This window comes from Zootoca vivipara, chromosome 14 (genome assembly GCF_965207765.1).
Source record: "Zootoca vivipara chromosome 14, rZooViv2.hap1.1, whole genome shotgun sequence".
Lineage (NCBI taxonomy): Eukaryota > Metazoa > Chordata > Lepidosauria > Squamata > Lacertidae > Zootoca > Zootoca vivipara.
The window spans coordinates 21,150,925-21,178,242 of NC_142597.1; the positions used below are offsets into that span (position 1 = coordinate 21,150,925).

The following is a 27,318-nucleotide window of genomic DNA, read 5'->3' on the forward strand; positions in this document are numbered from 1 at the left end:
TGCCGGAGCTCCTCTTTTTAAGTTTTATTAGAGCTCTTCTTTTAAGTTTAATTAGTGGCCTTATATCCCTTCAAACTTCTCGAAGACGGATTGAGGTTGCTCTGTTGATAACGCCAGGAATTCACACTGTTGATACTTGTGAAGTCGGCGTTGTAAATCAGTTTTAACGAGCTGGATTGCTGTCTTCTCCGGCAGCGAAAAGATGGCAAACGGCACCCAGTCAGCGTGAGCTCTCCGATCTATCTTTTTAAAAGACTGTTTTAATTACTATAGAAATTTGTTAAATTCGGTATCGTCTTGGTACCCTTCAGGCTTTTTTAGTTTTTAGTTTTTTAGTTTTTTATTTTACTTTTTAAGCTAGTACTTTAGTTATTTTAGTATTTACGAGGTTATCTGGGAGATATCCACTGACCTGGAATCCTGGGGGCAGCTGCATGAAGAGAGAAATGACTCAACAGCCGCACAGCACTGCTGATAATAGGAGAGGAATTGGGAAACGTTCCAGAGATATAGAGGACATAGAGGAACTGGGGTGCCTGCCTCTTGCCAAGCAAACTAAAATTAGTGAACCTTCCTTTGAAAGGACAAAGGATACTTTTAATATTCCGGTTTCAAACACTTTCGCCCCGCTAGTAGAGATGACTGATGAGGAAGTCACCCTGAAAGAACCTTTTGATAACCTGGATGCTAACCCTTCAAGTAATAATAACATCAATTTAAGAAGATCTACAATCACTGATATCCATTCGAAAGACTGTATTAAAGATCAAGAAAGCTGCCTCGCTGGTGCATTATCTGAACATTCGACCACTTTAGACCTTGTTGCAAAAACGGTGGACTGTATCTTTAAATATATAAGAGACATCCGAGGATCCTTAGAGAAGATTATTTCTCTTGTATCACTAAAAGGTAAAGACAGTCCTCAGGAGGCATTACCAGAGACTAGAACTACACAAAGGCCCAGAGCACCTGTTTTACCTCACACACCTCGCATAACCCCTCAGGCTGCTTGCAACCATGAAAATGAACAAAATAAGGATGAACAACATTCTATACCTTCCCATAAACTGTTGCTGCAAGCTACCAAAATCTGCCTAACAGTTTGCCCCTTCAGAGGCCAGGTGATTAACTGGTATTACAAGAGTGAGATAAGGAGGCATCTAGCTGGACTTTTGGGGGTAAATCCTTACTCTATTGATTTGATCCATATTGATCATGTTAGCAGCAGGCCTCAGATGCAGAGAGTGCTGCTCTCATTTGAATCCAAAAGGTTCCCTACACGTATTATGTCCATAAGAAGATATTTAATCAATTTTGGAATTTTTGCTACAAGAGTTTTTGCTAATACCAAGATATACCCTCTTTTACCTAACTGCTTGCTCAAAAAGAAAGCAGTTAAGCCCGAGGGCCTACCAGTTACCACGACTCCAACTCCCCTGGTTGCAGACCTAATCAGCTGGACTGATGTCCCCCTTCCGCCACTGACGAAGGCTACCCATTTGGAGAATTCCATAGAGCATGAATTACTTCTATCCTTTTCCCACCTGCCAAAATCTGAACGAACAGAGATAACGGACAGATTGGACGAGTTGTTGCTCTGGCTCCGTAACTCAGAAGACCATGCCCATATAAATAAGATGAATCCCCCCCCAATTTTAGACCATCCTACTGAAGCCCAAGTGGAGCCTGCTTTAATAACCCCCAATCTTCAATATGGCAGTACATTCCATGGGGATGCTAAGCCTGTGCAGGAACCAGTGGGAGATTCGACAGCCCTTTGGTCAAACTCGGAAGCTGTGGCACGGCTGAACGCCCTTTTGGAGGCAAACCGAAAAGGTTGCCTTCCACCTGCCTTACATTGCATGTTCCCTACAGCAACTGTTGACCTAAAAGGTCCATCTCCCTCCACCTTAGATGCAGAGGCCATGGATCTGTCACCAAGTGATACCCCTGTGCATCAGGACTTACCCCTGCAGTTACCAATAATTAAGCCCCAGTCTTTGGCTGTTGCTGCAGTAAGTGAGGCTCGGAAACTGTCTGGCAAGCAAGCTACAATTACTTCCTTCTTCCAGCCTATTGCTCCCCCTTGTAGCAGGCATTCCCGGGTGGATTTCTCTGAGCAGATTCCGCAAGGGCCAGCATGACCCAAAGGGGTGACCAGGAGGTCACTTACTTTCTTATCCTGGAATGTAGCTGGTATTAAACCTAAGTTGATGGACCCATCCTTTGTTGCTTACATAAAAAGCAACCGTATCCTTTTACTGCAGGAGACATGGGCTTGTGAGGACTTCTTTTTATCAGGGTATAAGGGCTTCTACCTGAGTGCAAAACAGAATCCGTCATCACCAGGTAGGCCGCAAGGTGGGCTGGCTACCTTTGTCTCCTTGGCCTTAAATCTCCAGGCGGAACAAATCGACATCCAATCGTCATCCATGCTAGGTGTAAAGCTACAAACAGCAGAGGAAGTGTTTGTGGTAATCAATGTCTACCTGCACCCAGTTTATAAGAAAAATCTGGTTGACCAGAGATGGAAGGAAATTCAGTCGACACTCGAAACTCTCCTCGATAAATACTCTGAAGCCACCTTCCTGGTCGCAGGAGATTTTAATGGCCGATTGTCTTACTCTGATAAATCCTTATTTACTAAATACAAGAAATACCCTCCATTATCCATCCTAACTACAGACCTTTTACCCAGGAACTTCAAAGACAGTGTTGCCACATATGCAGGCCTTAAATGCAGGCAAACCTTGTTGGCCCTTAATTTTCATCTGTTAAACGGAGCTCTTAGTTCTGATTACCCAGCTGAATTTACTTTCTGGTCAGGTTCCCGAGCCTCTACCATTGATTTTATCTGGACATCAGTAGAGTTGATTCCCAAAATCACTAACTTTAAGGTGGTAACAAGGCTGGAAAGTGATCATTTCCCCTTAGAACTTTCCCTGACCCTGGCTGGAAATCTGGACATGTATTCCTGTGTGCCTTTAACAAACAATCAGCTGCAGATGAGGCCTATTGCCTCAAAATGGACCGACAAAATGGCTCAACGGGTAAATGAATTCCTTTGGTCTGACCAACTTCAAGCGACAAGGGACTCCCTTATCCAGGCAGATGAGCCACTGCCAATATATGATAAGCTAGTAGATCTGCTAAAACCATCTATGGCTCGGGTTCCGGTAATGAATAGTAATCATTTCCCTCATAAAAAGTGGTTCGATGAGGAATGTAGACACTTTAAGAGCCATCTGTATAATGAATTCTTGGCATATAGGGCATCAAATGATCCCGTGCCTAGTAGTCACCTTATGAACCTCAAGAGAAAATATAAAGCTCTATTAAAGGATAAGAAGCTTGCGGCAGAAAGAAACAACTGGAACAACCTTCTAAAAGCTGCAGAGAATAGAAATCCCTCCTCCTTTTGGTATCAAATTTCCCAATATCTGGGCAGACCGTCGATAAGGATAGAACCCCAAATTTCAGCTGACACCTGGGAGAGCTTTTTCGCTGATTTATATGCAGCCCATGCTGCTGGCGGAGAAAGACCAGATTTGGCCCCCATGCCTGAGTGGGACCCAGTTACCTACTCTGAAGTGGAAACACTTATAGACCAATTTAAGGCGGGCAAGGCACCCGGAGATGACCTTATATCCATTGATGTTATCAAAGCTAATAAGGATTGGTGGTGCCCACTCCTAGCAGCACTTTATACTCATATAAATAAAACAGCGAAGTTCCCCCCAAGCTGGAACTCAGCACTGATTGTATTAATACATAAGAAAGGGCCGCGTACTGACCCGGCCAATTTTAGGCCAATCAGCTTGCTGAATGTTATCGGGAAGATTTACTCAAGGTTTCTGCTCAATAAATTAACGATCTGGATGGAGAGCAATAATATTATCGCAGAGGAACAAGCGGGTTTCCGCCCTGGAAGATCGACAACAGACCAAATTCTAATCCTGAACCATCTGGCCGACAAATATGCTGGCAAAGGCCTAAAAGCCCTCCATGTCGCCTTTATCGACTTTAAGCAGGCCTTTGATCTAATCCCCAGGAACCAGCTATGGACAAAACTGGCAGCGACGTCTATTGACCGCCGCCTCCTTTTGCTGATTATGAATCTGCATACAAATACCTTCCTGAGAATTAGGCTAGATGGCAAGGGGCTAGTCTCTAATCCGGTTGCCACCACTAGAGGGGTAAGACAGGGCTGCTTGCTTGCCCCTGCCCTATTTAATTTCTATATTAACTCACTAGTGGCCCATATGACCAATGCTGCTTTCCACCCGCCAAAATTAGCAGGTAGAGCCTTGAATGTCCTCCTGTATGCGGATGACGCCGCCCTTTTAGCTACCTCCCCCATTGGGTTAAGGAGGATGCTTCGAGCTCTTCATGAATACGTGACCCAACACGAGCTCCATCTTAATTATGCCAAGACCAAAATAATGGTCTTTGCTGCTCGACCAAAACCTAATTTGTGGTCAATTAATGGTATTCCCATAGAGCAGGTTAGTTGCTTCAAATACCTGGGTCAGATAGTTCGATCAAACAGGTCCTTCTTGGCACACAGAGAATATATAGCCGCAAATGCTTCTAAAGCAGCTCTGTTGATTAGATCCCTGTACTCCAAGAAACAGGCACAAACAGTGGATGTTGCCCTGCGACTCTTTAAAATGAAAGTTCTCCCACTACTTTTGGTGGGCATTGCCTTGGGTACGCGTAGGGACTTTGTAAGATTGGAATCCATCCAATCACAATTCCTCAGGGCCATTCTCAGGATCCCCCCTTCTGTTGCGGGTGCGATCATGAGATTGGAGACCGGTTGCCAAGCCTTTACGTATGTGGCCCTGAAAGCGAAATTATGGCTATGGCTCAAACTATGTTTCAGACCGATGGGTTTGGCCCCCCTGATTCTGAGGGATAATTTTAAATCTCCATGGGAAAGGGAAGTGGTAGAGGAAGTGCAAAAGTGCGGCCTGTCCTCCCTTTATATTGAGTCCATGACGTTCAGTCGCGCTAAAGCGATGATCGCTCAGAGATTGGGGGATATCGCCAGACAGGAGGACATAGCCCGCGTGAAATCTGGGATGTTTTTAGGGGAGCAGGTGTATCGGTCTGCACCAGCCCTGTTACCTGGCGGATATCCACTACGTGGAATACCGCAGACTACTTACTGCGGCTAGACTGAATGTCCTTGATTCGGCGGTTTTGAGGGGAAGATTTGGAGGAGTCCCATATGGTCAGAGAATGTGCCATTGTGCCTTGGGTGAGGTAGAATCCACAGAACACATTCTACTGAGTTGTCCCTTTTATAATGATTTAAGGCAATATCTTATAGACCCGTATTTATCTCAGTTTAGTTCCCGACCAAGAGAACGACAGGCAGCATATTTGCTAAACAAGCCCACTGGGAAAATAACCTTCTCAGTGGCTAAATTCCTTTTCCTGGCGCTCAAGTGTCGGAAACGTATAATCGAATGTCTTGATGTGGGTTACCTGTAGGAGGTTTAGTAGTGCGGTCATACCCCATTTATGTATCCCGCTGATGCCCTCAGTTTTATATTTTTATGTATCCCGCTGATGTCTTCAGTTTTATATTTTTTATATTTTATGTATCCTCCTGATGCCTTCAGTTTTATATGTTTATCTTTGTATTGTGAAATGTTTTTGTTCTGACTATCGGTCGAATAAAGTATATTGATTGATTGATTGAGTGACTTTGCCAGGTCTTCTGAGACTCAGGGGAGGAGCCTGGGGAGGTATGGGTGGAGTCTCTCAGTGTGTGGGTGGAGCTTAGTGAAGGGAGGAAGTCTTGGTGGGCCAGGAGACAGAGCAGGGGTAGCTTTGATGGCTCAGAGGTAGAGCCTAACTGAGCTCACGTATTATTTGTAAAACATCTCATATGTGCCAGGCGCTGTACAGGAATTGAGAAGACGCATCAGTCTGAGACAAAAGGAGAAGGGAAAGCTTAACACCATCAGGGAGAGAGAGAAAAGGAGAGAGATTTAATTGTCTAGGAAGGAAAGTCAAACCCACAAAGCCAAATAGGATTAGAGGAGACAACAGAAGTTTTCTTAAACAAAGAAAAAGGCTGGCCAGAAAGTTTTCACCCAGGTGAACAGTATTAATATGAGGATGCTTTGAATGTGCTTTGAATGAATGTTGTGGATCTACCCTAACCCAATTTATTGAGTCTCTGTTCTTATTCACTTGCACAAAGTTCATGCAAGGGTTAGATTGTGTCCATTCTTCATTGGGCATTTGTTCTGATTTGTTTGCAGGGTGGTTACGGTATATGACAAGAAGGATATATCCTGATTTGCTTGCAGGTTGTTCAAGTATCTTCCTTTAATCGTTCATTCAGCCCACATTTTCCAATACATTTCTCTGTCCCATTCTTTCGTTTGTTCGTTTTCTAAGTGGACTTATTGCACTAGGAGGGACAGAGCATTTCAATCCACTTTAGCTGTGCAAACTTAGAAGCTCCAATATCCCTCCTGCAAAATAGAAAAACTTCTGGAGGGCAGACCAAAGATGAATATTGTAGAGTTGTGGTACTGTGGAGCCCTCTAGCGGTGGTACTCACTTCACAGCTGCTGATTTAGTTATTCGTTTTAAGCACATTACAAAGTAGCCAAGTTGTTCAGCGATGTCTTCTTCATCCAGGGCTGGATTTAGGTTTGATGAAGCCCTAAGCTACTGAAGGTAATGGGGCCCTTTATATGCCCAGCTGTCCTTTGTCAACAACAAATTGTCGCTGTTTCTTGTGTTGAATATATGCTATATGGTAATTTATGGACCTAATAGGTATCTAAAGCCATTTGCACATAACAAAATATGTATTTTATCATATGGGCGGGGCCTATTACTTACATCATAGGCGCCTACACAACACAGGTATCTGAAGAAGTGTGCATGCACACGAAAGCTCATACCAATAATAATAATAATAATAATAATAATAATAATAATAATAATAATAATAATTTATTATTTATACCCCGCCCATCTGGCGGTTGGTCTCTAAGGCGCTACTGGAAGGAATTTTTTTTATTTTGTTTTGTACACAACACAAAACACTGTTGCTGTATGTAGGTTTTATTTTATTTGTTTTTTTTATCTTATATTTTGGAAATGTGCATCCAGTTGTTGTTTTTCCTTTAAGTTTTTTGGGGGTCCCACAAGAGAGTGGGGCCCTAAGCTATAGCTTGTTTAGCTTATACGTACGTAAATCCAGGACTGTCTTCATCTGTGCATGTGTGCATGCGTCTGCAGTAGATAGGAGTCTAAGCGAAGATCCTAAAAAATATTTGCCATGTGGATCTTGTGTGAAGCAAGTCTGACAAAATCCAGCTCCCCCTGGCTGGATTCTGCAAGGGCCCTTCATCAAGTGCCTTATCTCTTCCTGTCAAAGGCTATTGGACTTGCTAAGCCTCCACAGCCGGAGGCAGCAGTGGTTCTGAATCTCAGTTGCTGGAAGCCACAGGAGGGGAGAAGAGGGCTCTTGTGCTCAGGTCCTGCTTGCCTGCTTCCCGAAGGCATCTTGGTGGTCGCTGTGAGAACAGGATGCTGGACTAGATCCAGCAGGGATCTTTTGATCTTCTTATGTTCTCCCTCCTCACACATCTAGTTGCAGGTTCAGGGGTAATATGTGCGGCAGGGGGGAAGGGCAGGAGAATGAAAGATTAATCACCTTTTCCCAAAGCAGCCTTCCCCAATCCTCAAAGTGGCTCAGTGGGGCTGCTAATTAGCAAAACAAAACCCACAGGAGACGTATTAATAACGCAGCCTCCATCTCTCTTTGGTCCTTATTCAATTTCTATTCTTTTCTTCATTCTGGTGTGTGGCACTGGTGTTTTTAATTATTATTGTTATTAACACGTATCCGTTGCCTTGTACGAAATAAAATTTTAAAAAATCTCAAAGTGATTTGACGAGGTAAAAAACTGTAACCCACGGAAGCAATTTAAAACCGTGAAAACATTTGAAAACAACAAACATTGCAAAAGACCTAAAAAGCTCATCCAGTAATGTATCTGTGAAGACAAGACCTCCTATCCAGCCCACTAAAAGACAGTCCCCACCATAGGAGGCAATATTAATTAACCAAAGGCCTGAGCCATAGCTGTCAAGTTCTCCTTTTTTAAAGGAAGTTCCCTTATCCTGAATAGGCTTCCTCGCGAGAAAAGGGAAAACTTGACAGCCATGGCCTGAGCGGGCAAAAAGGCCTCAGCCTGGCACCTAAAGACTGGCAGTGATGGTGCCAGGCACATCTCCCGGAAACTGTAGGAATCGTGAGCCATGGGGTGAAACTCACCAAGTCAACCTACATGCTGTACATTTCAAACACATTTGAAGGGTGCTCTTTCCCTCAAAGGTTTCTGGGAAGTGTGGTTTAAGGGTTGCTGGGAACTGGAGCTCTGTACCCAGAGTCCTTTGAGGGAAAGAATGTGCTTTCAAGCATTGCATGTACACAGCCTAAGTGTTTACACAAGGGGTGGCTAACCCTCTTTGACCCAAGGACCATATTTGCCTTTGGCCCTGTCTCTGGGAGGGGGCCACATGCCCAGTAGTGTGTGCAAAATCCTGGAGAGCTACTGCCGGTCGGTGTAGACAAGTCTAAGCTAGATGCTCCACCGGCCTGACTCAGTACAAGGCAGCTTCCCTCTGTTCCAGCCGCTTGCTCTGTCCATCCCCCTGTTTTGCTTTCCATATTGCGGTTGGCATCACAGTGGTTGCCAGTAAGAATCAGGTCATCTTGAAATTCTGCCAAAATCTGCCGTCCGTCTGCGGGAGGGAGATGGGCCCTGCTGACCTCGGCTCCCTTCCTGGAACTCAGCAAAACATCCAAAATTGATTCAAGTTCTCTGTTTAGGGGCTGGGCGTTCCCTGAAGCGCTGTACACCTCCTCGCTAGGCCTGGTCTGAACTGCTTCAAGACAGGAAGGAGCGGTTGATGAAGTAGACTAGGAACCAATGTGTGTTCCCTTACTCCCTGTACCAAAGATCACGCCTTTGTCTTCTGAGCTAGGCTGTGGACACACTCTACATTTAAATTTTGAATTAAATTTTAAAGCGAGGTTTCATTTAAAGCACGTGGTTTTCCACAAAGGAGCCTGGGAAACGGTAGTCTAAGTTGTAGCTCTGTGAGGGGTAAACTTCAGCTCCCAGAAGTCTTTGGGGGAAGCCATGTGCACCAATAATAATAATAACAATTATTATTGTTATTATTATTGTTATTATTATTATTATTAGGAATGTGAAGTGCTTTCAGCCTCCGTTAATCCCAAGGAATTCCTGCGCTGAGAATGCTTCCAGGCAACAGCTGCTTTGCCAGCAGCACTTCAACAGGTAAAGCTTTCATCAGAGTAAGGAGAGGATGCAATGGTGGAAAGGTCTGAAGCGCTTGCTCTGCATGCAGAAGGTCCCAGGTTCAATCCTCAGCATCTCCAGGCAGGACTGGGAAAGTCCTTCCCTGAAACCCTGGAGGTTGCTGCCTGTTAGTGCAGCTACGGTAATACTAAGCTAGATGAACCAAAGACCTGACTCGGCATAAGGTAGCTTTCTATCATGTTTGGAGAATGACACCATGGGCTGAATTCCTGCATCCCTGTTAGGCAGGTGTTTAAAAGCACAGGGACTAAAACAGAGGAGGGGTGAGGAAAGGGACATGGCCCCTACCCAAGAATCTGGTGGTGGTGATGCAAAGGAGCTTTGCTTAGGACTAAGAACATGGTCTAGCATCCTGCTCTCAGAGGGGCCAGCCAGATGCCTGTGGGAAGACTGCAAGCAGGATTTGAACCCAAGAGCATTTTCCTCTCCTGTGGTTTCCAGCAACTGGTGTTCAGGAGCATGACTGCCTCTGATCATGGAGGCGGAGCATAGCCATGGTGGCTAGAAACCATCTACCACCCTCTTCTCCACAAATTTGTCTCATCCTCTTTTAAAGCCATCCAAGTTAGTGGCAAGCACTGCTTGGGTTGGGTGATATATCAATATACCATCCCAAACTGGTTTGAAGTCCATACCGTGGTATTGGTTTCATAGTTCTTGACCTGGCAATATATTGCGAATCGTGGTGTGTGTTAGGGCTGGGCGATATATCGCCGAAAACTGGTTTCAAGTCCATATCATGATATTGGTTTTATAATTTTCGACCTGGCAAAATATTGTGAATCATGATTTTTGTGTGCTACGCATAAATCACAATGTGGGGGAAACCATGAAGCCAGCCAATGCCTCTACACAGCTCCACCCTTATTTCAGATGTTGCGATATATCAGTATATCAGAATGTTTAGCTGGTGATATATCGTGATGTTGAAAACCAGATATTGCCTGGCCCTAATCACTGCCTCCTAAATCTTCCCACATTCAGCTTCCTTGGACGGTCCCAAGTTCTCGCAGAGTTGCCCCAACTCACATGCCTTCTGAACTCAGAACTTTTGCAAACTCTGCCTCATCCCCCACCCCTTTCCCAGAACGCCTTGCGGTTCCCTCCAGCTTGCTTTCCCAATAGATTCTGCTTCTTGCCCCATCTGCTGACAGGGCAGCTATTTGGTTGATGGGATCTGTGCATGGCCTGTCCATCTTCCGATAAAGCACATACCAGGAGATTACGTGGGGCAAAGGGTTGCAGGAGTCGAGAATGATGAGCAAATTTGGCAAGAACAGACAAAGCTGGAGGCAGACACTGATCCTCGCGACACAGATCTCGCTCCCTCTCTCTTTTTAAACTCTTTCTCAATAGCGCTGGCAAAGAATGTCATTGTACGTCTTCATTTACGCAGAGCTGGGGTGGGGTGGTGACTGGGGGGCATGGTTTCTGCTAGTCATTAGTTTGGGCAGGAAATCTGAAGCTTAAAAGGTATTCCTGCTTATCGCTGCCTCACACTTTCTCGAGGTTATAGGTAGGTAGCCGTGTTGGTCTGAGGTAGTCGAAACAAAATAAAAATAAAAAATCATTCCAGTAGCACCTTAGAGACCAACTAAGTTTGTCATTGGTATGAACTTTCGTGTGCATGCACACTTCTTCGGATACACTGAAACAGAAGTCACCAGACAATTATATACAGTGAGAGGGTGGGGAGGGGTATTACTCAGAAGGGTGGTGGGAATGGGTGATTAACTGATAGGTGTGGTAAACCTGTTGACGACTGTTAACGACTGCAATTGGTCTTACTTTCTCGAGGCTCACTCTTAGCAACCAGGGTTAGCCATTGTGAGTGCAGTGGTTAGAATGTCAGATGAGGACCTGGGAAACCAGGGTTCAAATTCCACTCGGCCAAAAAGCTCACTGGGCGACGAGTCACCACCACTCTCAATCTAACCTACCTCACAAGGTTGTTGTGAGGATTAAATGTGGAGAAGAACCATGCATGCCACCTTAATCTTCTTGGAGGAAAAGGTCCCGTTTACCTTCCCGCCACAGCGGTACCTATTTATCTACTTGCACTGGCATGCTTTCGAACTGCTAGGTTGGCTGAAGCTGGGACAGAGCAATGGGAGCTCACCCCGTTGTGGGGATTTGAACTGCCGACCTTCTGTGGTTTAGACCACAGCGCCACGCGAGTCCCATCCATGGAGTGTAATTATGTCACTCGGTGTTGTAATAAAGGAGGTTTGAAGCCACAAAACTTGCTCCCATCCCAAATGCGTCAAATGCTGACAGGTGTGTCCTCCACTGTCTCTCAGACATGGGTGGGGAACTTGAGGGTCTTCCCTGCATGTTTTGGACACCAGCTCCCTTCATGTTGGCTGGGGCTGGGGGGAGATGGAGCCCCACAGCATTGGGTGGCGCTCAGGTTCCCCCCTCCTGCTCTCTGACTTCTGGGGCAGCCCTCGCAACCTGCCCACCTTCCTCCCTCTTTTCCAGGATACAAGACACTGCTGAAATGTCTGTCTGGGAAGTTTTGCCGCCGCGAGCTTATCGGGATCATGGGCCCATCCGGAGCTGGGAAATCAACCCTCATGAACCTCCTGGCTGGTTACCGGTGAGCCAATGCCCTTTCCTCTTAGAGAGGCATGTTTTTAACTGAAGGGGTTGGGATCTTTACAGCTCCTGCTTTAACTGTTGTTGCATTGTCAGATTTATGTCCTGTAATGAGCATATATCACATGATGTTTTATGTCACGTGATGAACACGGATCATCTTTTCCAGGACAGGGTGGGGAACCAGTGTTCCTATATCTGACCTGCCCGTCACGGGCCAAATTTGACCAGTAGGCGGATCTTCAGCCAGCGTAGCCAATGGTTTGGGGTGACTGGAGTGGGTGGAAGCGCTACGTTTTAAAGGACCCTGGCCAATTTACCCTTCACGGACCTCCTCCAACACTGACCCCACATCTTCACTGTAGCGGGGTCTTGTCAGTGTGGCCCCTACTTGAGTGTGGGTCATTGGCAAATGCCCAACCACATCAACTGTTCTCTCAAGAGAGAATGCCAGATTGGGGAAAGCCCATCTAGCTCTATCCCAGCCCTTGACTTCTCCCTTCCTTCAAGCTGGGAACGCTGAGATCAAGGCAGGTTTTCCAGCTCCATGTACGTAGCTCAAGCGGCGGTGAGCCTCTGGCTTTCCAGATGTTGCCGAAGCACAACTCCCAACATCCCAGGTCACTGTTGTCACTTACAGGGAGACGGGCATGAAGGGGCAGATCCTCGTGAATGGGCGGCAGAGGGAGCTGCGCACCTTCCGGAAGATGTCTTGCTACATCATGCAGGACGACATGCTCCTTCCGCATCTCACCGTGCGCGAGGCTATGATGGTGAGCAGGGGAGAAACGGGTCCCAGAAACATTTGGGTGATAGTATGGGGGTGGGGGATTGTGCCAGGAGGAATCTGGAACCTGGAGGAACTTAGGAGGAATCTGGATTTCCAGAGATTTGCAGAGGTCAAGATGGAAGAGAGTCACGCCCTGGAGGCAACAGTAAAGGTTCTCTTCCCAACCCACTTCAGCTCATGGATTCCACATTATGGAGCTTATAGCCTGAGAGAAGATTATTGTCAGGATTCCATTGGGACATCACCTCCTGCCTCATTCCTCCTCAAACTGCAGAGGACTGCAGTTTTGTTGTTTTTAAGCATTGCATTTTGTAAACAGGGACATAGTTCTGTGGCGGAATTTTTAAATGTTTTGCCCCATATTTAAACAAACAGTCACTGTCTGTACCTCAGAATAGGCTCTGTCAGGAATTTGATTTCTGTGAATTTCAAAGCAAAGTCCCCTGGTGTGCTTCTCCTGGCATAAGGTACAGATCAGAATTTTTTTTTAAAATGCAAATTAATACGGAATAAACACATACAAGACTAACAGGGGTTGGAAATTGGTTCAGCCAACTCTTGTGTCAGGGAGAAAGCCTGTTTAGAACCATCCACTTTGAGTGTGGGGAGATGGTTTTTTTAAATTTACTTTATATGGGAGAATCCCTGAAAGATTTTATGCTTCCACAGTTCAGGAAAAGACCATGTGGTTTTTATTTCTCATGGAGCTCAGCTCTAACGTCTCTGGCACAGTTATGGAAGTTTTCCTTTTTTAAAACCAGGGCTATCCTGAAGCTAGCTCTCATTTGAGCATGTAAAACTCCAGGGGTGGTGGTATAAGGGATTCCTCCCCCCCCCCTCACATCCACAGGTGGACAGGAACACCCGCTTTTCAATCACCCGACATCAAATGACCTGGTTTTACTCATGCCAATGACCATTTGCAGGGACCCCAGCAAACTAGACTTCATTAGGCTGCAGGAGGCGCATTAACCTGCTCAGCTTTTACTTCCTAAGTAAAACATTTTCACTTCCCTACTCAGGTTTCTGCCAACCTGAAGTTGAACGAGAAGCAGGAAGTCAAGAAGGAGCTGGTGAGTTTGCGTATTTCCCACATTTGAAAACCGAGAGTTGTGTGAGTGATTCCCAACCCCGCCCCCCACGCTGGGACTCATCAAGTAATGATGGCAAGAGCCCACATTTCGGGCTGCCCTATGGCAACTAAATCTGTCCATTCCCCCCCCACTCCCTCTGTGGGGTCCAGGTGGACGAGATCTTGACAGCTCTGAGTCTTTTGGAGTGTTCTTACACCCGCACGATGTCCCTGTCCGGAGGGCAGCGCAAGCGCCTTGCCATCGCCCTGGAACTGGTCAACAATCCACCGGTCATGTTTTTTGACGAACCCACCAGGTAAGATGCCAAGGCATTTCCAGGCTTCCCTATCCCTTCAACGTCACCTGGGGAAAGGGAGCAGGACTCAGTTAGCATCCTAACACAGTGGATGTCGCAGAGATTCCATGGACCTCATTCAGCCTCGCCATCAATTGTGGGGAAGAGGGCCGGAGGCAGTGGTAGGAGGAGGCTCCCCACTGGGCAAGCAATGGTGCAATTAAGGCTGGAACCTGGGGGTGCAGTCTAGGTGCCCTGTAGCTAAGAAGGCAGGGGGAGGGGAGAGAGAGAGAGAGAGAGAGAGAAATCGCCACCCAAAGAACAGTCCATGATGGGGCAAATGGAGGCTAGCCCATTATGGCACTCAGGCCCCAATCTCGGTCTTGATTCCTCCAAGCCCATCTGCCTTCTTACTTTCAACCATTTCTGTCTGCTTCCTTCTCCTTACGACGCATTCACACCATACATCTAAAGCGGTGCAGTGCCCCTTTAAATAGCCATGGCTTCTTCCCCCCAAGAATTCTGGGAGCTGTAGTTTGTTACAGGTGCTGAGAGTTCTTAGGAGATTCCTGACTCCTTTCCCAGAGCTACAATTTTCAGAGTTGCCCGTGAAGAGGGATGGATTGTTAAACCAATTGTAGCCCTACGAGGGGAATAAGGGGTACTGTCCCAAAAAAACCAACTTCAGCTATGCCCTGCTGGTACCGATCATGGAAAGAAAACACACACTGATGTTGTTGCCTTCTAATAACAACAGGGAGCATTCCACAGTACCAGGGAAAACACACAAGGTAGACACACCACTCTCATTTAACAGAAACCACTCAGAAGGTACCCACATTTCTACACACACACACACACACACACACACACACACACACACAACTTTCTTTCCAGGAGGGCTGGAGACTTATTTTCTTTTAAAAAAATGAAAGCTCAGAGTTTGGGGCATTTGCCCAGAGTCACCACTGGTAGACCATAGCTTGGCTTACTGTGTCGTGCAAAACCAGGCTACTCTCCATTCTCCTCCTTCTGCCGTCTAACTCCAGCATTTTCTCTCTTTCCCTGACTCTGCAGCGGACTGGATAGTTCCTCCTGCTTCCAGGTGGTCTCGCTGTTGAAATCGCTGGCCCAGGGCGGTCGCACCATCATCTGCACCATCCACCAGCCCAGCGCAAAGCTCTTTGAAATGTTTGATAAGGTGAGGGTCTCTGTGCGCTGTCTGCCTCCGAACCAGGTTATTGCCATGGCACAATAAATTCTGCAGGATCCAGACTGCAGCCTGGTGTGGCGCTACTGGTGCCATTGTGGCACAGGGGTCTCAGAGCCCATGCTGCCCTACACTGTTCCTGGTTGGAGAGGCAGGCTTTAGGATCCTTTGCAGCCGGTCCATCCTCTCACCAAAGCTGCCTCCGTTTTTTGTTTCTTTTAATCCTCTGTGCCCCTGTCAGTCAGGGCAATGCAGTCTAAAAAGAACAGAATTCTGTGCACAGTCAAGCAAAATTCGATGCCAGGGAGAGAGGGAATTGTGTGCCCTGCGGGAAACGATGCAAGTCGAGCATAATTTCCCAAAAGTTGCAGGTTTTGTTATGCAGTTTTGGTTTGGTTTGCATTGTTTTTTGCCAAGTCACAGGGGGGATCGAAAAGGACACTGTTACTGTGTCCCCAAGCCTGGAATATCCCATTGAGCCGCTTCTGACTGGCTTTTAGATTTCAGGGGTATATCCTCAGCCGTAAGGGCTAGACGCCTGGTTGATGACAAGGAAAGAAAGCGGAGGCATTCAGGAAGCTGCTACCACATTTCGCTTTCTCTGAATTGTGGCATACACACAGCGTTGCCAGCTGTGTGAGTCAGAACGGCAAGTGGCGCATCCCGACACCACATCTCGAGGTGCGCATAACCCAAGGCCAGCCAAGCCGTTTTGGCATGTGATCCCGAACATCCCACAAGTGCTTCTCCCTGGGAGTAAAAAGGGAAGAAGAATACTGTATATTCCTGCGTATAAGTCTACTTTTTAACCCAGGAAAATCTTCTCAAAAGTCGGGGATCGTCTTATGCACCGGGTCGTATTTCTTATACGGCGAGTATATCCCAAACTCTATATTTTAACTGGGAAAGTTGGGGGTCGTCTTATACGCCCAGGCATCATATATGCCGGAATATACGGTAAATTAAAGAATTAACTATTTGCTGCCCTTTGATGACACCCAAAATCAGCTGTCTGAGGTGGCCGCCTCACTCTGCTCAACAATAGGGCCGTCTCAATATGCTAGTCCTCATAAATGTTTCTTCTTCTTCTTCTTCTTCTTCTTCTTCTTCTTCTTCTTCTTCTTCTTCTTCTTCTTTCTTCCAGCTTTATATCCTGAGCCAAGGTCAGTGTATCTTCAAAGGAGCAGTACCCAACCTCATCCCATACCTGAAAGGGCTGGGCTTGCATTGCCCCACCTACCACAACCCAGCTGATTTCAGTAAGTGATGGCTTAAAAAAAATAAAATGACAAATTCATGGATCCCGAGGGCTGCATTTTCTTCTGAAGGCCACAAGCCAGTGGTAGGAAGGTCCAGAGGCAAATGTGGGTGTAGCAATGAGCATACATTTTACCTTCGTGCAGCAGACTGGCTTTACGCACACCCCTTTCTGACCTCCCTCCCTCCACCCAGAATCTGACTTCTTGCAGTAAGGAAAGTGATGCGCAAAATGAACCGGAAAGCGATACGGCTCGCTTCACACAACGGCGTATAAATTCGCTGCAAGCCATTCGGAATGATTGCTTAGCGAATAGCCAACAGTTGTCTGACTTCCCTGTAAAGGTTGTGCAAACAGATCAGGATAAATTACTTGATAAACAAGGTTGTCTGAAAGCCGCTGCTTTCTCCTTTGCAGTTATCGAAGTTGCCTCGGGAGAATACGGCGACCTAAACCCACTACTGTTCCAAGCGGTCCAGAACGGGCTCTGCGCCATGGAGGAGAAGAAGAGTAGTCCGACCAAAGCGGATTCCTCTTGCCCAGGACACTGTGTGGCAGTAAGCTGAGGCGGGAAAGGGGGTTGGCTGGGGCTGCTTGTTTTACAATTCAAGAATCCCAATGTATACACTCAGACCTAGGGACTATTTTTCCCATTCCTCTCTCCACATCAGAGCACCATCATTAGCAGCAATACGCATGTTGGTGAAGGGCAGGTAGCCGAAATAACAATAACAATAACAATAAAATCTGCAGAGAATTGAATTTGCCATTAGTAATATTTACTTATTTACTTACTTACTTACCGGTACTTATTTACTTCCCTATTTATTTTGTTTAGCAAACTAAACAAAAGCCATTCAAGCGGTGCGCACGGCTAAAAACAGGACAAAACACGGAAACACAAACTTGAAAACAATAAAACTCGTGCAAACTCTAAAAACCGCCGGACAATTTCCTCAGATGTAAATTGGATTGTCCATAAATGACTGGGAAAGCTGTCCTAAGCCAAAAAAAGAAAAAAGTCTTCAGTGAGCACCTAAGACATCATTACACTAGGTGCCTTTCTGATAATGGGCTGGCAACTGATTCCAGAGAGCTGGAGATGCAATACTAAAAGCCTGGTTCCTAGTACAGTACAGGATGAACGTGCACCTCTGACTCTCAGTGGTGACTCTGACGTGTATCACTTATTTCTGTTTTTGTGGGCCACCTTGCATTTCAGTTTGGTGGAAAGGCAGGCTAATAAAATAAACAATGATAAAAACCACACATGTTCACCACCCAAGTCATGACAGTTCCACTAACCTCCTTCTCCCCACCCCACCCCTTTTCTCTTTTTTGGGGCCCTGTGTCACTCTCAGGATTTGGACCACATCGAGAGCCATACTTTTGCCACCAGCACCATGACCCAATTCTGCATTCTCTTCAAGAGGACGTTCCTGTCTATTATGAGAGACACGGTGAGGCTTGGGGGAGGGGCAAGCTGAGAGAGGGAGGAGCTTGAGTTGTGGGAGGAGGAGGAGGGATGTGGGGGTGGGACATGGGGTATGGGGTGGACGATGTGGCTTGTTTCGGGGCGTTGTTGTTTTAAGAGTTATGCGCGGGGAGCAGAGAGACCTTCCCAGGTTTTTTGGGATCTCGCTGTGATAAGAGAGGCACTCTGCACACATGGAACAGATGCATTATTTTAGGTACTCCAGAATCAGGGCAATGAGGAGATGGTTTGTGTTGAACCTGGGTCCTTCTGCATGCAAGGCACCTGCTCTACCACTGAGCTATAGTCCCCAAAGTCAAGACAGATCTACCAGGAGGGCCAGAATCACAGACTTACGGCTGTGCATACCCTATATCTTTGAAGTACATTCAAAACACAAAGAATTCTGGGAGCTGTAGTTTATCCCCCGCAGACTTACAATTCCCAGCAACCCTTAACAAACTACAATGCTTTGAATTCTTTTTTTTAAAAGGTTTATTTATTCAAAAGGAAAGCAATGCAATATTAAAACACAGGGAAAAGGCGGGGCAACGACTAGTGCAAGGCGCATCACGACCTCCTCAAAGAATAAAAAGTTCCTGAGTTCATGTTACATACATTAAAGTTGCCAAATATTCATAACTGCAGTGGTTGTGTATTTTTCTAAGTATTTGCTGGATGCGTAGGTAATTCAGTTCTGCCGGGTGGCATAAAATGAATGTGGTTTCTCTTTTCCTTGCATAAACCGGGTTCTACGTGTAATTATTGCCAAAGCACGAATCGTTCTATATTATGCTGTAAGTTCAGGTTATCTCTCCCCACCCCCGCAACCCCACCATCCGGTGATGATTTGTCTAGCAGCAATTAGCAAATGTGAAATTAAGTCCTTAGACTTTATATCCTTATTATGTCCCGTTGAAACATAGGAAGCAAAAATAATTCCCATAACTCTTTGAGGGAAAGAATGTGTTTTGAATGCCCATGAAAGGGATGGCGTGTCCCCAGCCTTAATGCAGAATTAAGGAACTAAGTTTAAAGCTGATATTTACTTAGGACCAGATTGAAGCCGAAATACAGGGTTCAAAGAGGCAACAGATGAATTGCACTCTTTCCCCCACCTCTACTCTTGATGTGCATGCCAAGCTCTCCTTACCCCTTACTTGAGTGATACAGGATATTTTGCTACAAAAATGGGGTATATCAGTTCTGTCTTACGGAATCTGGGCAACAGGCAAGACAATATGAAGCTGGTTCAGCAGGAATGATGTGTGAAGACAGTGATCTGGTGGCTCAGACTGAAGGGGAGAGGTCAACCCAGGTAGTATTTATAGGCAGGTGAGAGGTTGTCATGTGACTACCTCCGGCCAATCAGGAGCAGAAGGAAGTGTCCTGCTACTGCCCTCCAGTTTTCTGCTTCCTTCTTTCCTCCCATCAATGTGTGCTGATAGGGGGCAACAACAGCTGGGAAATGAAGGGGCCTCACTCCAAGTCCAGCAGCGAAGCCGAGTCATGGCTTGATCAGGCGGAGAGAAATGTAGGTAGGAGCATCTTGGCCTCAAGTCCTGCCAGTGCTATTGACTTCTTGTGGAGCCACCTTGCTATCAGTCAGCCTCAGTGATCCATCTGTGAAATGGGAAAAGGAGTGACAAGCATAGCTGAAGTATACCTGAAGGAGCATCTCCACCCCCATTGTTCAGCCCAGACACTGAAGTCCTCCTCCGAGGGCCTTCTGATGATTCCCTCACTGTGAGAAGCCAAGTTATAGGGAACCAGGCAGAGGGCCTTCTCAGTAGTGGCGCCCACTCTGTGGAATGGCCTCCCATCAGATGTCAAAGAGATAAACTACCTGACGTTTAGAAGACACATGAAGGCAGCCCTGTTTAGGGAAGTTTTTAATGATTGATGTTTTAATGTATTTTTAATCTCTGTTGGAAGCCGCCCAGAGTGGCTGGGGAAACCCAGCCAGATGGGTGGGGTACAAATAATAAATTATTATTATTATTATTATTATTATTATGGCTTTAAGACGGTGAAGCACCTTGCAGATGTTTATAAAGGCTTTGCGCAAAGGGCGAGGTCAGTCGTGCTAAACTTGCCGCATCTCACTTTGCACACAGGTGCTAACCCACCTGCGGTTCATGTCTCACATCTGCATCGGTGTGCTGATTGGACTGCTCTACCTGCACATTGGCAATGACGCCGCCAAGGTCTTCAACAACACCGGCTTCCTCTTCTTCTCCATGCTGTTCCTCATGTTCGCTGCCCTGATGCCCACAGTCCTCACTTGTAAGCGCTCTGTCCCCAGATGAAAGAGAAGCGATACCCAAACATGATGGCATTGCGGTGGTCAGATTTGGACGGGTAGGGGGGAGGGCTGGAGCTCCCAAGCCCTTCTTGGCAGCTCGTCCTCTGCTGTGGCTTCCAACTCCTGACTTAAGAAGCAGAGAAAGTAGAGAGTTTGACTGTTGGTCCATCTAATTCACACTGGCTGGCACCCTACGCTTTCCCACTGAGCAACATCCTTTCCCCAAGGAAGATCTCAGCAGCTGTTGTAGAACTAACTCCCTCTCGCTCACAGGTGGGGAACCTCCAGCCCATGGGTCTAATACAGCGTTCCCAGTTTGGCCTGTAAGGCAGTTTCCCCCCCAAACCACGCTGATGTGCCCCAAACCTCACATCATATATAATGTCAGATGTGGAGCAGGTAGAGCCACAGCTGCAGAGGAACCATCAGAAGCTTTAAAGCGCACTCATGATACATCCTCGAGAAGTGGGGCTTTTAAGTTTGGCACCAGCTCCAAGCTCCACCAAGAGCGGCTCTACTTGGAAGCTCCCGAGTGGAGATCATCCCTGCCAGAGCTGGGTTCGCAAGGCTCCACTTTTGGCAGGGATCTTCCCCTGCAGTCCAGTTCAGCCCATGCCAGGCTGCAAAGGAAGAAAGGAAAGAATTGCAGTGGTACCTCGCAAGACGAATGCCCTGCAAGACGAATTTTTCGCAAGACGAATGCGTCCTGCCATCTGATGGTGACTCGCAAGACGAATTCGTTTTGCGAAAAATTCGTCTTGCGAATCGCGGTTTCCCATAGGAATTTAATTAATGCATTCCTATGGGCAAAAAAAGAAATTTCAATGCATTCCTATGGGAAACCGCGATTTGCAAAACGAATTGACTCGCGGAACGAATTAAATTCATCTTGCGAGGCACCACTGTAGGTCTTTAAATGCGCTCCCAGTTCCTTGCTTTGAATTTAAGCCACCTATTGTCATGGTGATTGACAACCCAACCAGATCCTCTTCCCAAGCCCTGCTCTGGCCCAGAAACAGCCTCCCTTCTTAGGCCGGCGGTTTGGAGGGACAGCTGCTTACGCCATGGGCACATTCCCAGGCTGCAGAATCTGCATGCTGTACTGGTGCCTCTGTATTTTTAGGCCAGTCACATGGGGGCGCCCAAGCAAGCCAGGGACGATTGCCACAGTGGCATGGAGAGTCAGACACTTACATCTAGCCTGGGTTTGGGCCCCTGGGTCAAGACCACCAGGTTCTCAGGGAGATAACTATTTTCCAAGCCTAGTAGCTGAGCTGCCCAGGCTGAAACCGGGGCCTCCTGTAGGGAAGTACACTGAACCCACAAGTGTGACGCTGTGCTCTGCTCTGTCTCCTTGTCCCCTCCAGTCCCGCTAGAGATGTCTGTGTTTCTGAGAGAGCATCTGAACTACTGGTACAGCCTGAAGGCTTATTTTCTAGCTAAAACGATGGCGGATATTCCTTTTCAGGTAAGGTTTAGGCTTCTTCTGTACTCATGTCATTCTCCTATGCCCACATTCCCGAGCAGAGATGCCACATTTCCCGCTCCCAACAGAAGCTCTGTGCCTTTAACCCATGAATGGGGAACTTGTAGCCCTCCAGAGGTTGCTTTTGGCAACCTCCATCTCCCACCCACCCAGAGCCTAATTGCTCTGTGGTTTAACCCACAGCGCCACCCGCGTCCCAACAGGGGATTCTAGACTGTGCCTATTTCTGCTCCCAATGACTTTTGCCTCCCCCAGCTGCCATTTATACCAGGGGTGGCTAACCCGAGGCAAAACAACAAGGTGCCCACCCCCCTCCCTCTGAAACCTTGCTTACAGATGTCACCTGGCGGTGGCTTCTGATGGAATCTTGCAAGAGTCCTGCAAGATCTCGCCAGAAGGGGCAGATGGGGTACCTCCACAAGATTCTGCCAACCAAGGCAGCTGCCTCAGTCTGCCTCATGGGTGGGCCGGCCCTGGGTGGCGGAGAGAAACCCCACACTTAAAAAGTAGTGCTAACCTGTTCCCTGCTGCCCCCTGCAGGTAATATGCCCCATGACATACTGCAGTATTGTGTATTGGATGACGGGCCAGCCTCCGGAAGCCACCCGATTTCTGCTCTTTTCTGCTCTGGCCACTTCCACCGCCCTGGTGGCCCAGTCCTTGGGGCTCATGATTGGAGCAGCATCCACCTCCTTACAAGTAAGACCAGGGAGGAAAGGGGCTGGTGGTGCTTTGGGTTTTCAGCACAGGGATGAAGTCCTGAAAGAGGACAAGGAAAAGTAGTGGTTATGGGGCTGGGACTTAGAATACACAGCATGGAAACTTTCCATGAAGAACTGCCCTCTGCTGTTGAACAGATAACAGTGCATGGGATATCTTTGTGGGGTGGGGGAATTAAGATTAAAAGATGGAGCGTGTGAGTGCCAATTATAGGGATGGGGGAGAAATTCAATTCCATTCTCATTTAAAGGTGAACCTCTTTAATTCAAAATAAAAAACTCCTTCAGTAGCACCTTAAAGACCAACTAAGTTTTTGTTTTGGTATGAGCTTTCGTGTGCACGCACACTTCTTCAGATACACTTGAAACAGAAGAGCCAGACCCTTATGTATATACAGAGGGTGGTGGGGGTGGGTGGGAATGGGTGATGGGCTGATAGGAGTGGTAAACCTGTTGATGGCTGTTAATGACTGCTGATGACTGCAATAGGTCCTGCGGGGGAAAAGCAAGGGCTGAGGCGCTAAAGAAAGCTTGATCATGCATAATGAGATAAGAATCCTATGTCTTTGTTCATCCCAGGTGGCTCCATGGTTTTAAGCTTGGTAATGAGTTCCAATTCAGCAACTTCTCTTTCCAGTTTGTTTCTGAAATTTTTCTGTAATAAAACAGCTGCTTTGAGATCTTGTATAGAATGTCCTGGGAGATTGAAGTGTTCTCCTACTGGTTTCTCTGTCTTGTGGTTCCTGATGTCAGATTTATGTCCATTTATCCTTTGGCGTAGGGTTTGGCCAGTTTGTCCAATACAGAGAGCTGAAGGGCACTGTTGGCATTTGATGGCATACACAATGTTAGAAGATGAGCAATTAAATAGTCCTGAGATGGTATGTTGGATGTTGTTGGGGCCAGTAATGGTGTTGTCCGGGTGTATGTGGCAGCAAAGTTGGCATCTGGGTTTATTGCAGGCTCTGGTACCAGTGTCCATGTTAAGTCTGGTGGTTGTATCACATGAAACAACAGATAGTGAAAGCAACAAACAAAAATGCATTCTATTGGGGAGAAATTGCTTGGCAAAAATGTGTAAATATGAGTAAAAGCCACATGCAAAACTATGGAGACAGTTGCACCAAAACGCTGTTGAATTTGGTGGCATAAAGTCCTTGTCTGGAAGTCTTCTTTAACTTGTGTGCCTCTTTCTCCCTTCCCTCCTTTGTCTTCCAGGTGGCCACCTTTGTGGGTCCCGTCACAGCCATCCCAGTCCTCCTTTTTTCAGGCTTCTTTGTGAGTTTCAAGACCATCCCTACCTACCTGCAGTGGAGTTCGTATGTCTCTTATGTCAGGTAGGGCACCTAGCGCGCATAAGCGCACCTCGCTGTATTCCAAGGCTCTGCAACGCAATGTGCCTCTTGCACAGTAGCTTAGGCATCGGTTGCTTCAAGATGGGATTGTTGCAATGTGCTCAATCCGGGGCTCAATCTCTTGCACATGACCCGGGAAATCCAGCTAGTGCAGAATGCTACACCAGGGGTGTTGACAGGACGGAAACCTCTGCTCAGATACTTGTACCAGTTGCCCATTTGCTACTGGGCCAAGTTCAATGTGTTACTCTTGGTATATAAAGCTCTTGAAAGCTTGGGACCAGAATCTGCAGAACTGGCAATGTTATAGGTGCTGCATAATACTTGTATTTTAAAGCCCTAAACGGCCTTGGTCCAGTATACCTGAAGGAGCGTCTCCTCCCCCATCGTTCTGCCTGGACACTGAGGTCCAGCGCCAAGGGCCTTCTGGCGGTTCCCTCGCTGCGAGAAGCCAAGTTACAGGGAACCAGGCAGAGAGCCTTCTCGGTAGTGGCACCCACCCTGTGGAATGCCCTCCCACTAGAGGTCAAAGAGAACAACAACTACCAGACCTTTAGAAAGCATCTTAAGGCAGCCCTGTTCAGGGAAGCTTTTAATGTCTGATGGATTTCTGTATTTTGAAATTTTGTTGGAAGCCGCCCAGAGTGGCTGGGAGAACCCGGCCAGATGGGCGGGGTATAAATAATAAATTATTATTATTATTATTATTATTATTATTATTATTATTATTATTATTATATTTGTAAGAAAGCATTCTTTCAGTGTGGCAGCCTCAAACCTGCTTATTGACATCAGGCAGGTGCCTTCACTGTACTATTATTGTATCCTGCTAAAAATATTTTTGTTTAGGCAAGCCTACTCAGACATGTAGGGACGTGGGTGGCGCTGTGGTCTAAACCACTGAGCCTCTTGGGCTTGCCGATCAGAAGGTTGGCAGTTTGAATCCCTGCAACGGGGTGAGCTCCCATTGTTCTGTCCCAGCTCCTGCCATCCTAGCAGTTCGAAAGCACGCCCAAAAGTGCAAGTAGATAAATAGGTACCACCACGGTGGAAAGGTAAAGGGCGTTTCCATGCGCTGCTCTGGTTTCGGTGTTCCATTGCACCAGAAGTGGATTAGTCATGCTGGCCGCATGACCCGTAAAAACTGTCTGCGGACAAACGCCGGCTCTCTCAACCCCAGAGTCGTCTGCAACTGGACTTAACTGTCAGGGGTCCTTTACCTTTACCTTTTATTCATGCATGTAGAGTGTTGGCATGCATTTTGATTAGCTTTTAGCTTATCTTGGGTTTTAATTATTTTTTGCAGGTTTTCAGTTGTTGCTTTTAAGTGTTAGCGAATGATAATTTCAGTGTTTTTTTGGTAAACCGCCTGAAGGGTTGTTGTTGTTTTGATACAACCAGACATAAACTTTATTAAAGAAACATGCTGTTCTTGGCTATGAAGGAAGTACAAAAACCTTGGTTTTAGCTCAGCCTGGTGTGGCAGTGAAAAGGACTGGGGAGGAGCAAAGGAGGGCACATTTGAGCAGTAACAGGAAACCATGGTTTGCCTTACTATGTCATGCAAGCCAGGTCAAAATAACAAACACATTTCAAAATAGTATTTTTTTAATCCAGATTAACAAACTAACCAAACAACAGCAACCCACCATTAGAAATTCCCGAAACATATGAAATGCATTCTAGGTTTCTTGAGCAACACCACCAGGTCACACAAGACTCATGGGGTCCTAGCAATGCTAGTCCTACTCAGAGTAGATCCCCTGAAGTTTGTGCTAATTTAGGTTTATTCGTTTTAATGGGTCTATTCTGAGTAGGATTTGGTTAGCTACAACCTGCAGTTCTTGGGGAAAGGGGGGTGTAAAAATATGTCCCATTCTAAACTTTTGCAAGTCATTGGAGTATCTTCAGGTTGCATTCAGCTTAGTCCTGCTCAGAGCAGACCCATTGGAATTAATGAAGCTAAGTTAGCAGTGTCCATAAACTTCAGTCGGTCTGCTTGAGTAGGACCAGCAGTGAATACCAGTAAACACCCCAGGTTTTTTAGCTTTCATTTGGAAGTAGTAGCCTAAAAGTTCAGGGATCTCCGATTATGCGTTGGCATTTTATTTACAACACCGTTTTGTATCTTGGCGTACAGGTACGGCTTTGAAGGTGTGATCCTTACCATCTACTCCTTGGAGCGGGAAGAATTGGAATGTAAGGTGCCCGATTGTCCCTTCAAGGACCCAATAAAGATACTCCAGGAATTGGATGTGGAGGAAGCTAAGCTCTATCTTGACTTCATCGTTCTAGGGATTTTTTTCATCATCCTCAGGCTCATGGCTTACCTCACCCTGAAGTACAAGGTGAAGTCCCAAAGATAAAAAGGGGACTTGGGCAAAATCCCCGATGCCCTTTGGTGGATGCTATTGACTGCCCCATGAACCTACTTCTACTTTCCAAAGGACATGGGGAAAATCTGTGCGTCATGGACTCAGAGAGGGTTGATGTTGTTGGGTAGCTGGTGGCCCACGTCACCTCAGTCGAGAAGAGTTGATGAGACATCTCGGAACTGTTTTAATATTTCCAGGCATCCTCTTCATTTGCAAAATGGTCTTTCTTCACCCCCCTTTTTTGTGTAAAATTATGGAATGTGTCAAAACTCTCTTCCCAGAGCAATATCAGCTGGAGGGGAAACCTGCCCTCATTAGGATGCAGTGGGAAGAAACCCACCAGGAGTTTCTGCTCCACCAGGAGGGGAAATGGAAGGTGGATAGGGAAATGCTGGAATCCAATTGGGCAGGACCCAGGGGGGTGGGAAAAGGAGACGAGGGGTGGGGAGCAGGGGTGGGGGGGGTGGGCGAGGAGCAAAACGAGGGTTTTGCTACAGGCAACCACGTCCTCTGCAAAGCACAGTTTTGTAGCGCCGCCGTTTTTGTGCCGTTTTCTGACTTGCTCGCTTGCGGACATAACTGTAGCATGTGTATCAATATTAAGAAACTGGAAGACTTCTACTAGAGGTGTGTGTGTGTGTCGCACAAGGCTTTAAATGTTTACCATAACTGTAGCAATGGGGATTTATTTTTATTTTTTTGTATTTTCCTCCTCCCCCGTCCCAATATCTCCGTTTCTTCTTTCTTTACAAGAAAACCAAATGATAATCGGTGGGCAATTTTTGCAAGAGTTGCAGGCAGGCCTAGAACAGGAGATCAGAGCAACCAGCTCCGAGAGGATTCTGTAGGATTAGTGGGCCTCATTCGTAAGGTGAGGCGAGGCTTAAACTTCATAGTAGCGTGTCAGAACACCCGCAGCCTCTCTTGGGCGGGAGACTGTAGTCAGGGCTGTGTTTATGCCAGGATTCCGTTTGAGCGCGGAATGTTGTAC

General features: G+C 46.7%; 1 protein-coding gene across 1 annotated transcript in view; it reads left to right on the forward strand.

The window, feature by feature from the left end:
- ABCG4 (ATP binding cassette subfamily G member 4) overlaps positions 1-26,618 on the forward strand; it is a 42,322-nt gene extending 15,704 nt beyond the window's left edge. The window contains exons 3-15 of the mRNA XM_035139937.3: positions 11,871-11,988; positions 12,628-12,760; positions 13,800-13,850; positions 14,021-14,166; positions 15,223-15,346; positions 16,500-16,614; positions 17,031-17,170; positions 17,975-18,073; positions 20,205-20,373; positions 21,760-21,860; positions 22,419-22,577; positions 23,816-23,934; positions 26,093-26,618. Coding sequence (XP_034995828.2) covers positions 11,871-11,988; positions 12,628-12,760; positions 13,800-13,850; positions 14,021-14,166; positions 15,223-15,346; positions 16,500-16,614; positions 17,031-17,170; positions 17,975-18,073; positions 20,205-20,373; positions 21,760-21,860; positions 22,419-22,577; positions 23,816-23,934; positions 26,093-26,318 — 1,700 coding nt within the window. The 3' untranslated portion in view covers positions 26,319-26,618. The remainder of the gene's footprint in view (positions 1-11,870; positions 11,989-12,627; positions 12,761-13,799; positions 13,851-14,020; positions 14,167-15,222; positions 15,347-16,499; positions 16,615-17,030; positions 17,171-17,974; positions 18,074-20,204; positions 20,374-21,759; positions 21,861-22,418; positions 22,578-23,815; positions 23,935-26,092) is intronic.
- Positions 26,619-27,318: the final 700 nt, after the last annotated feature.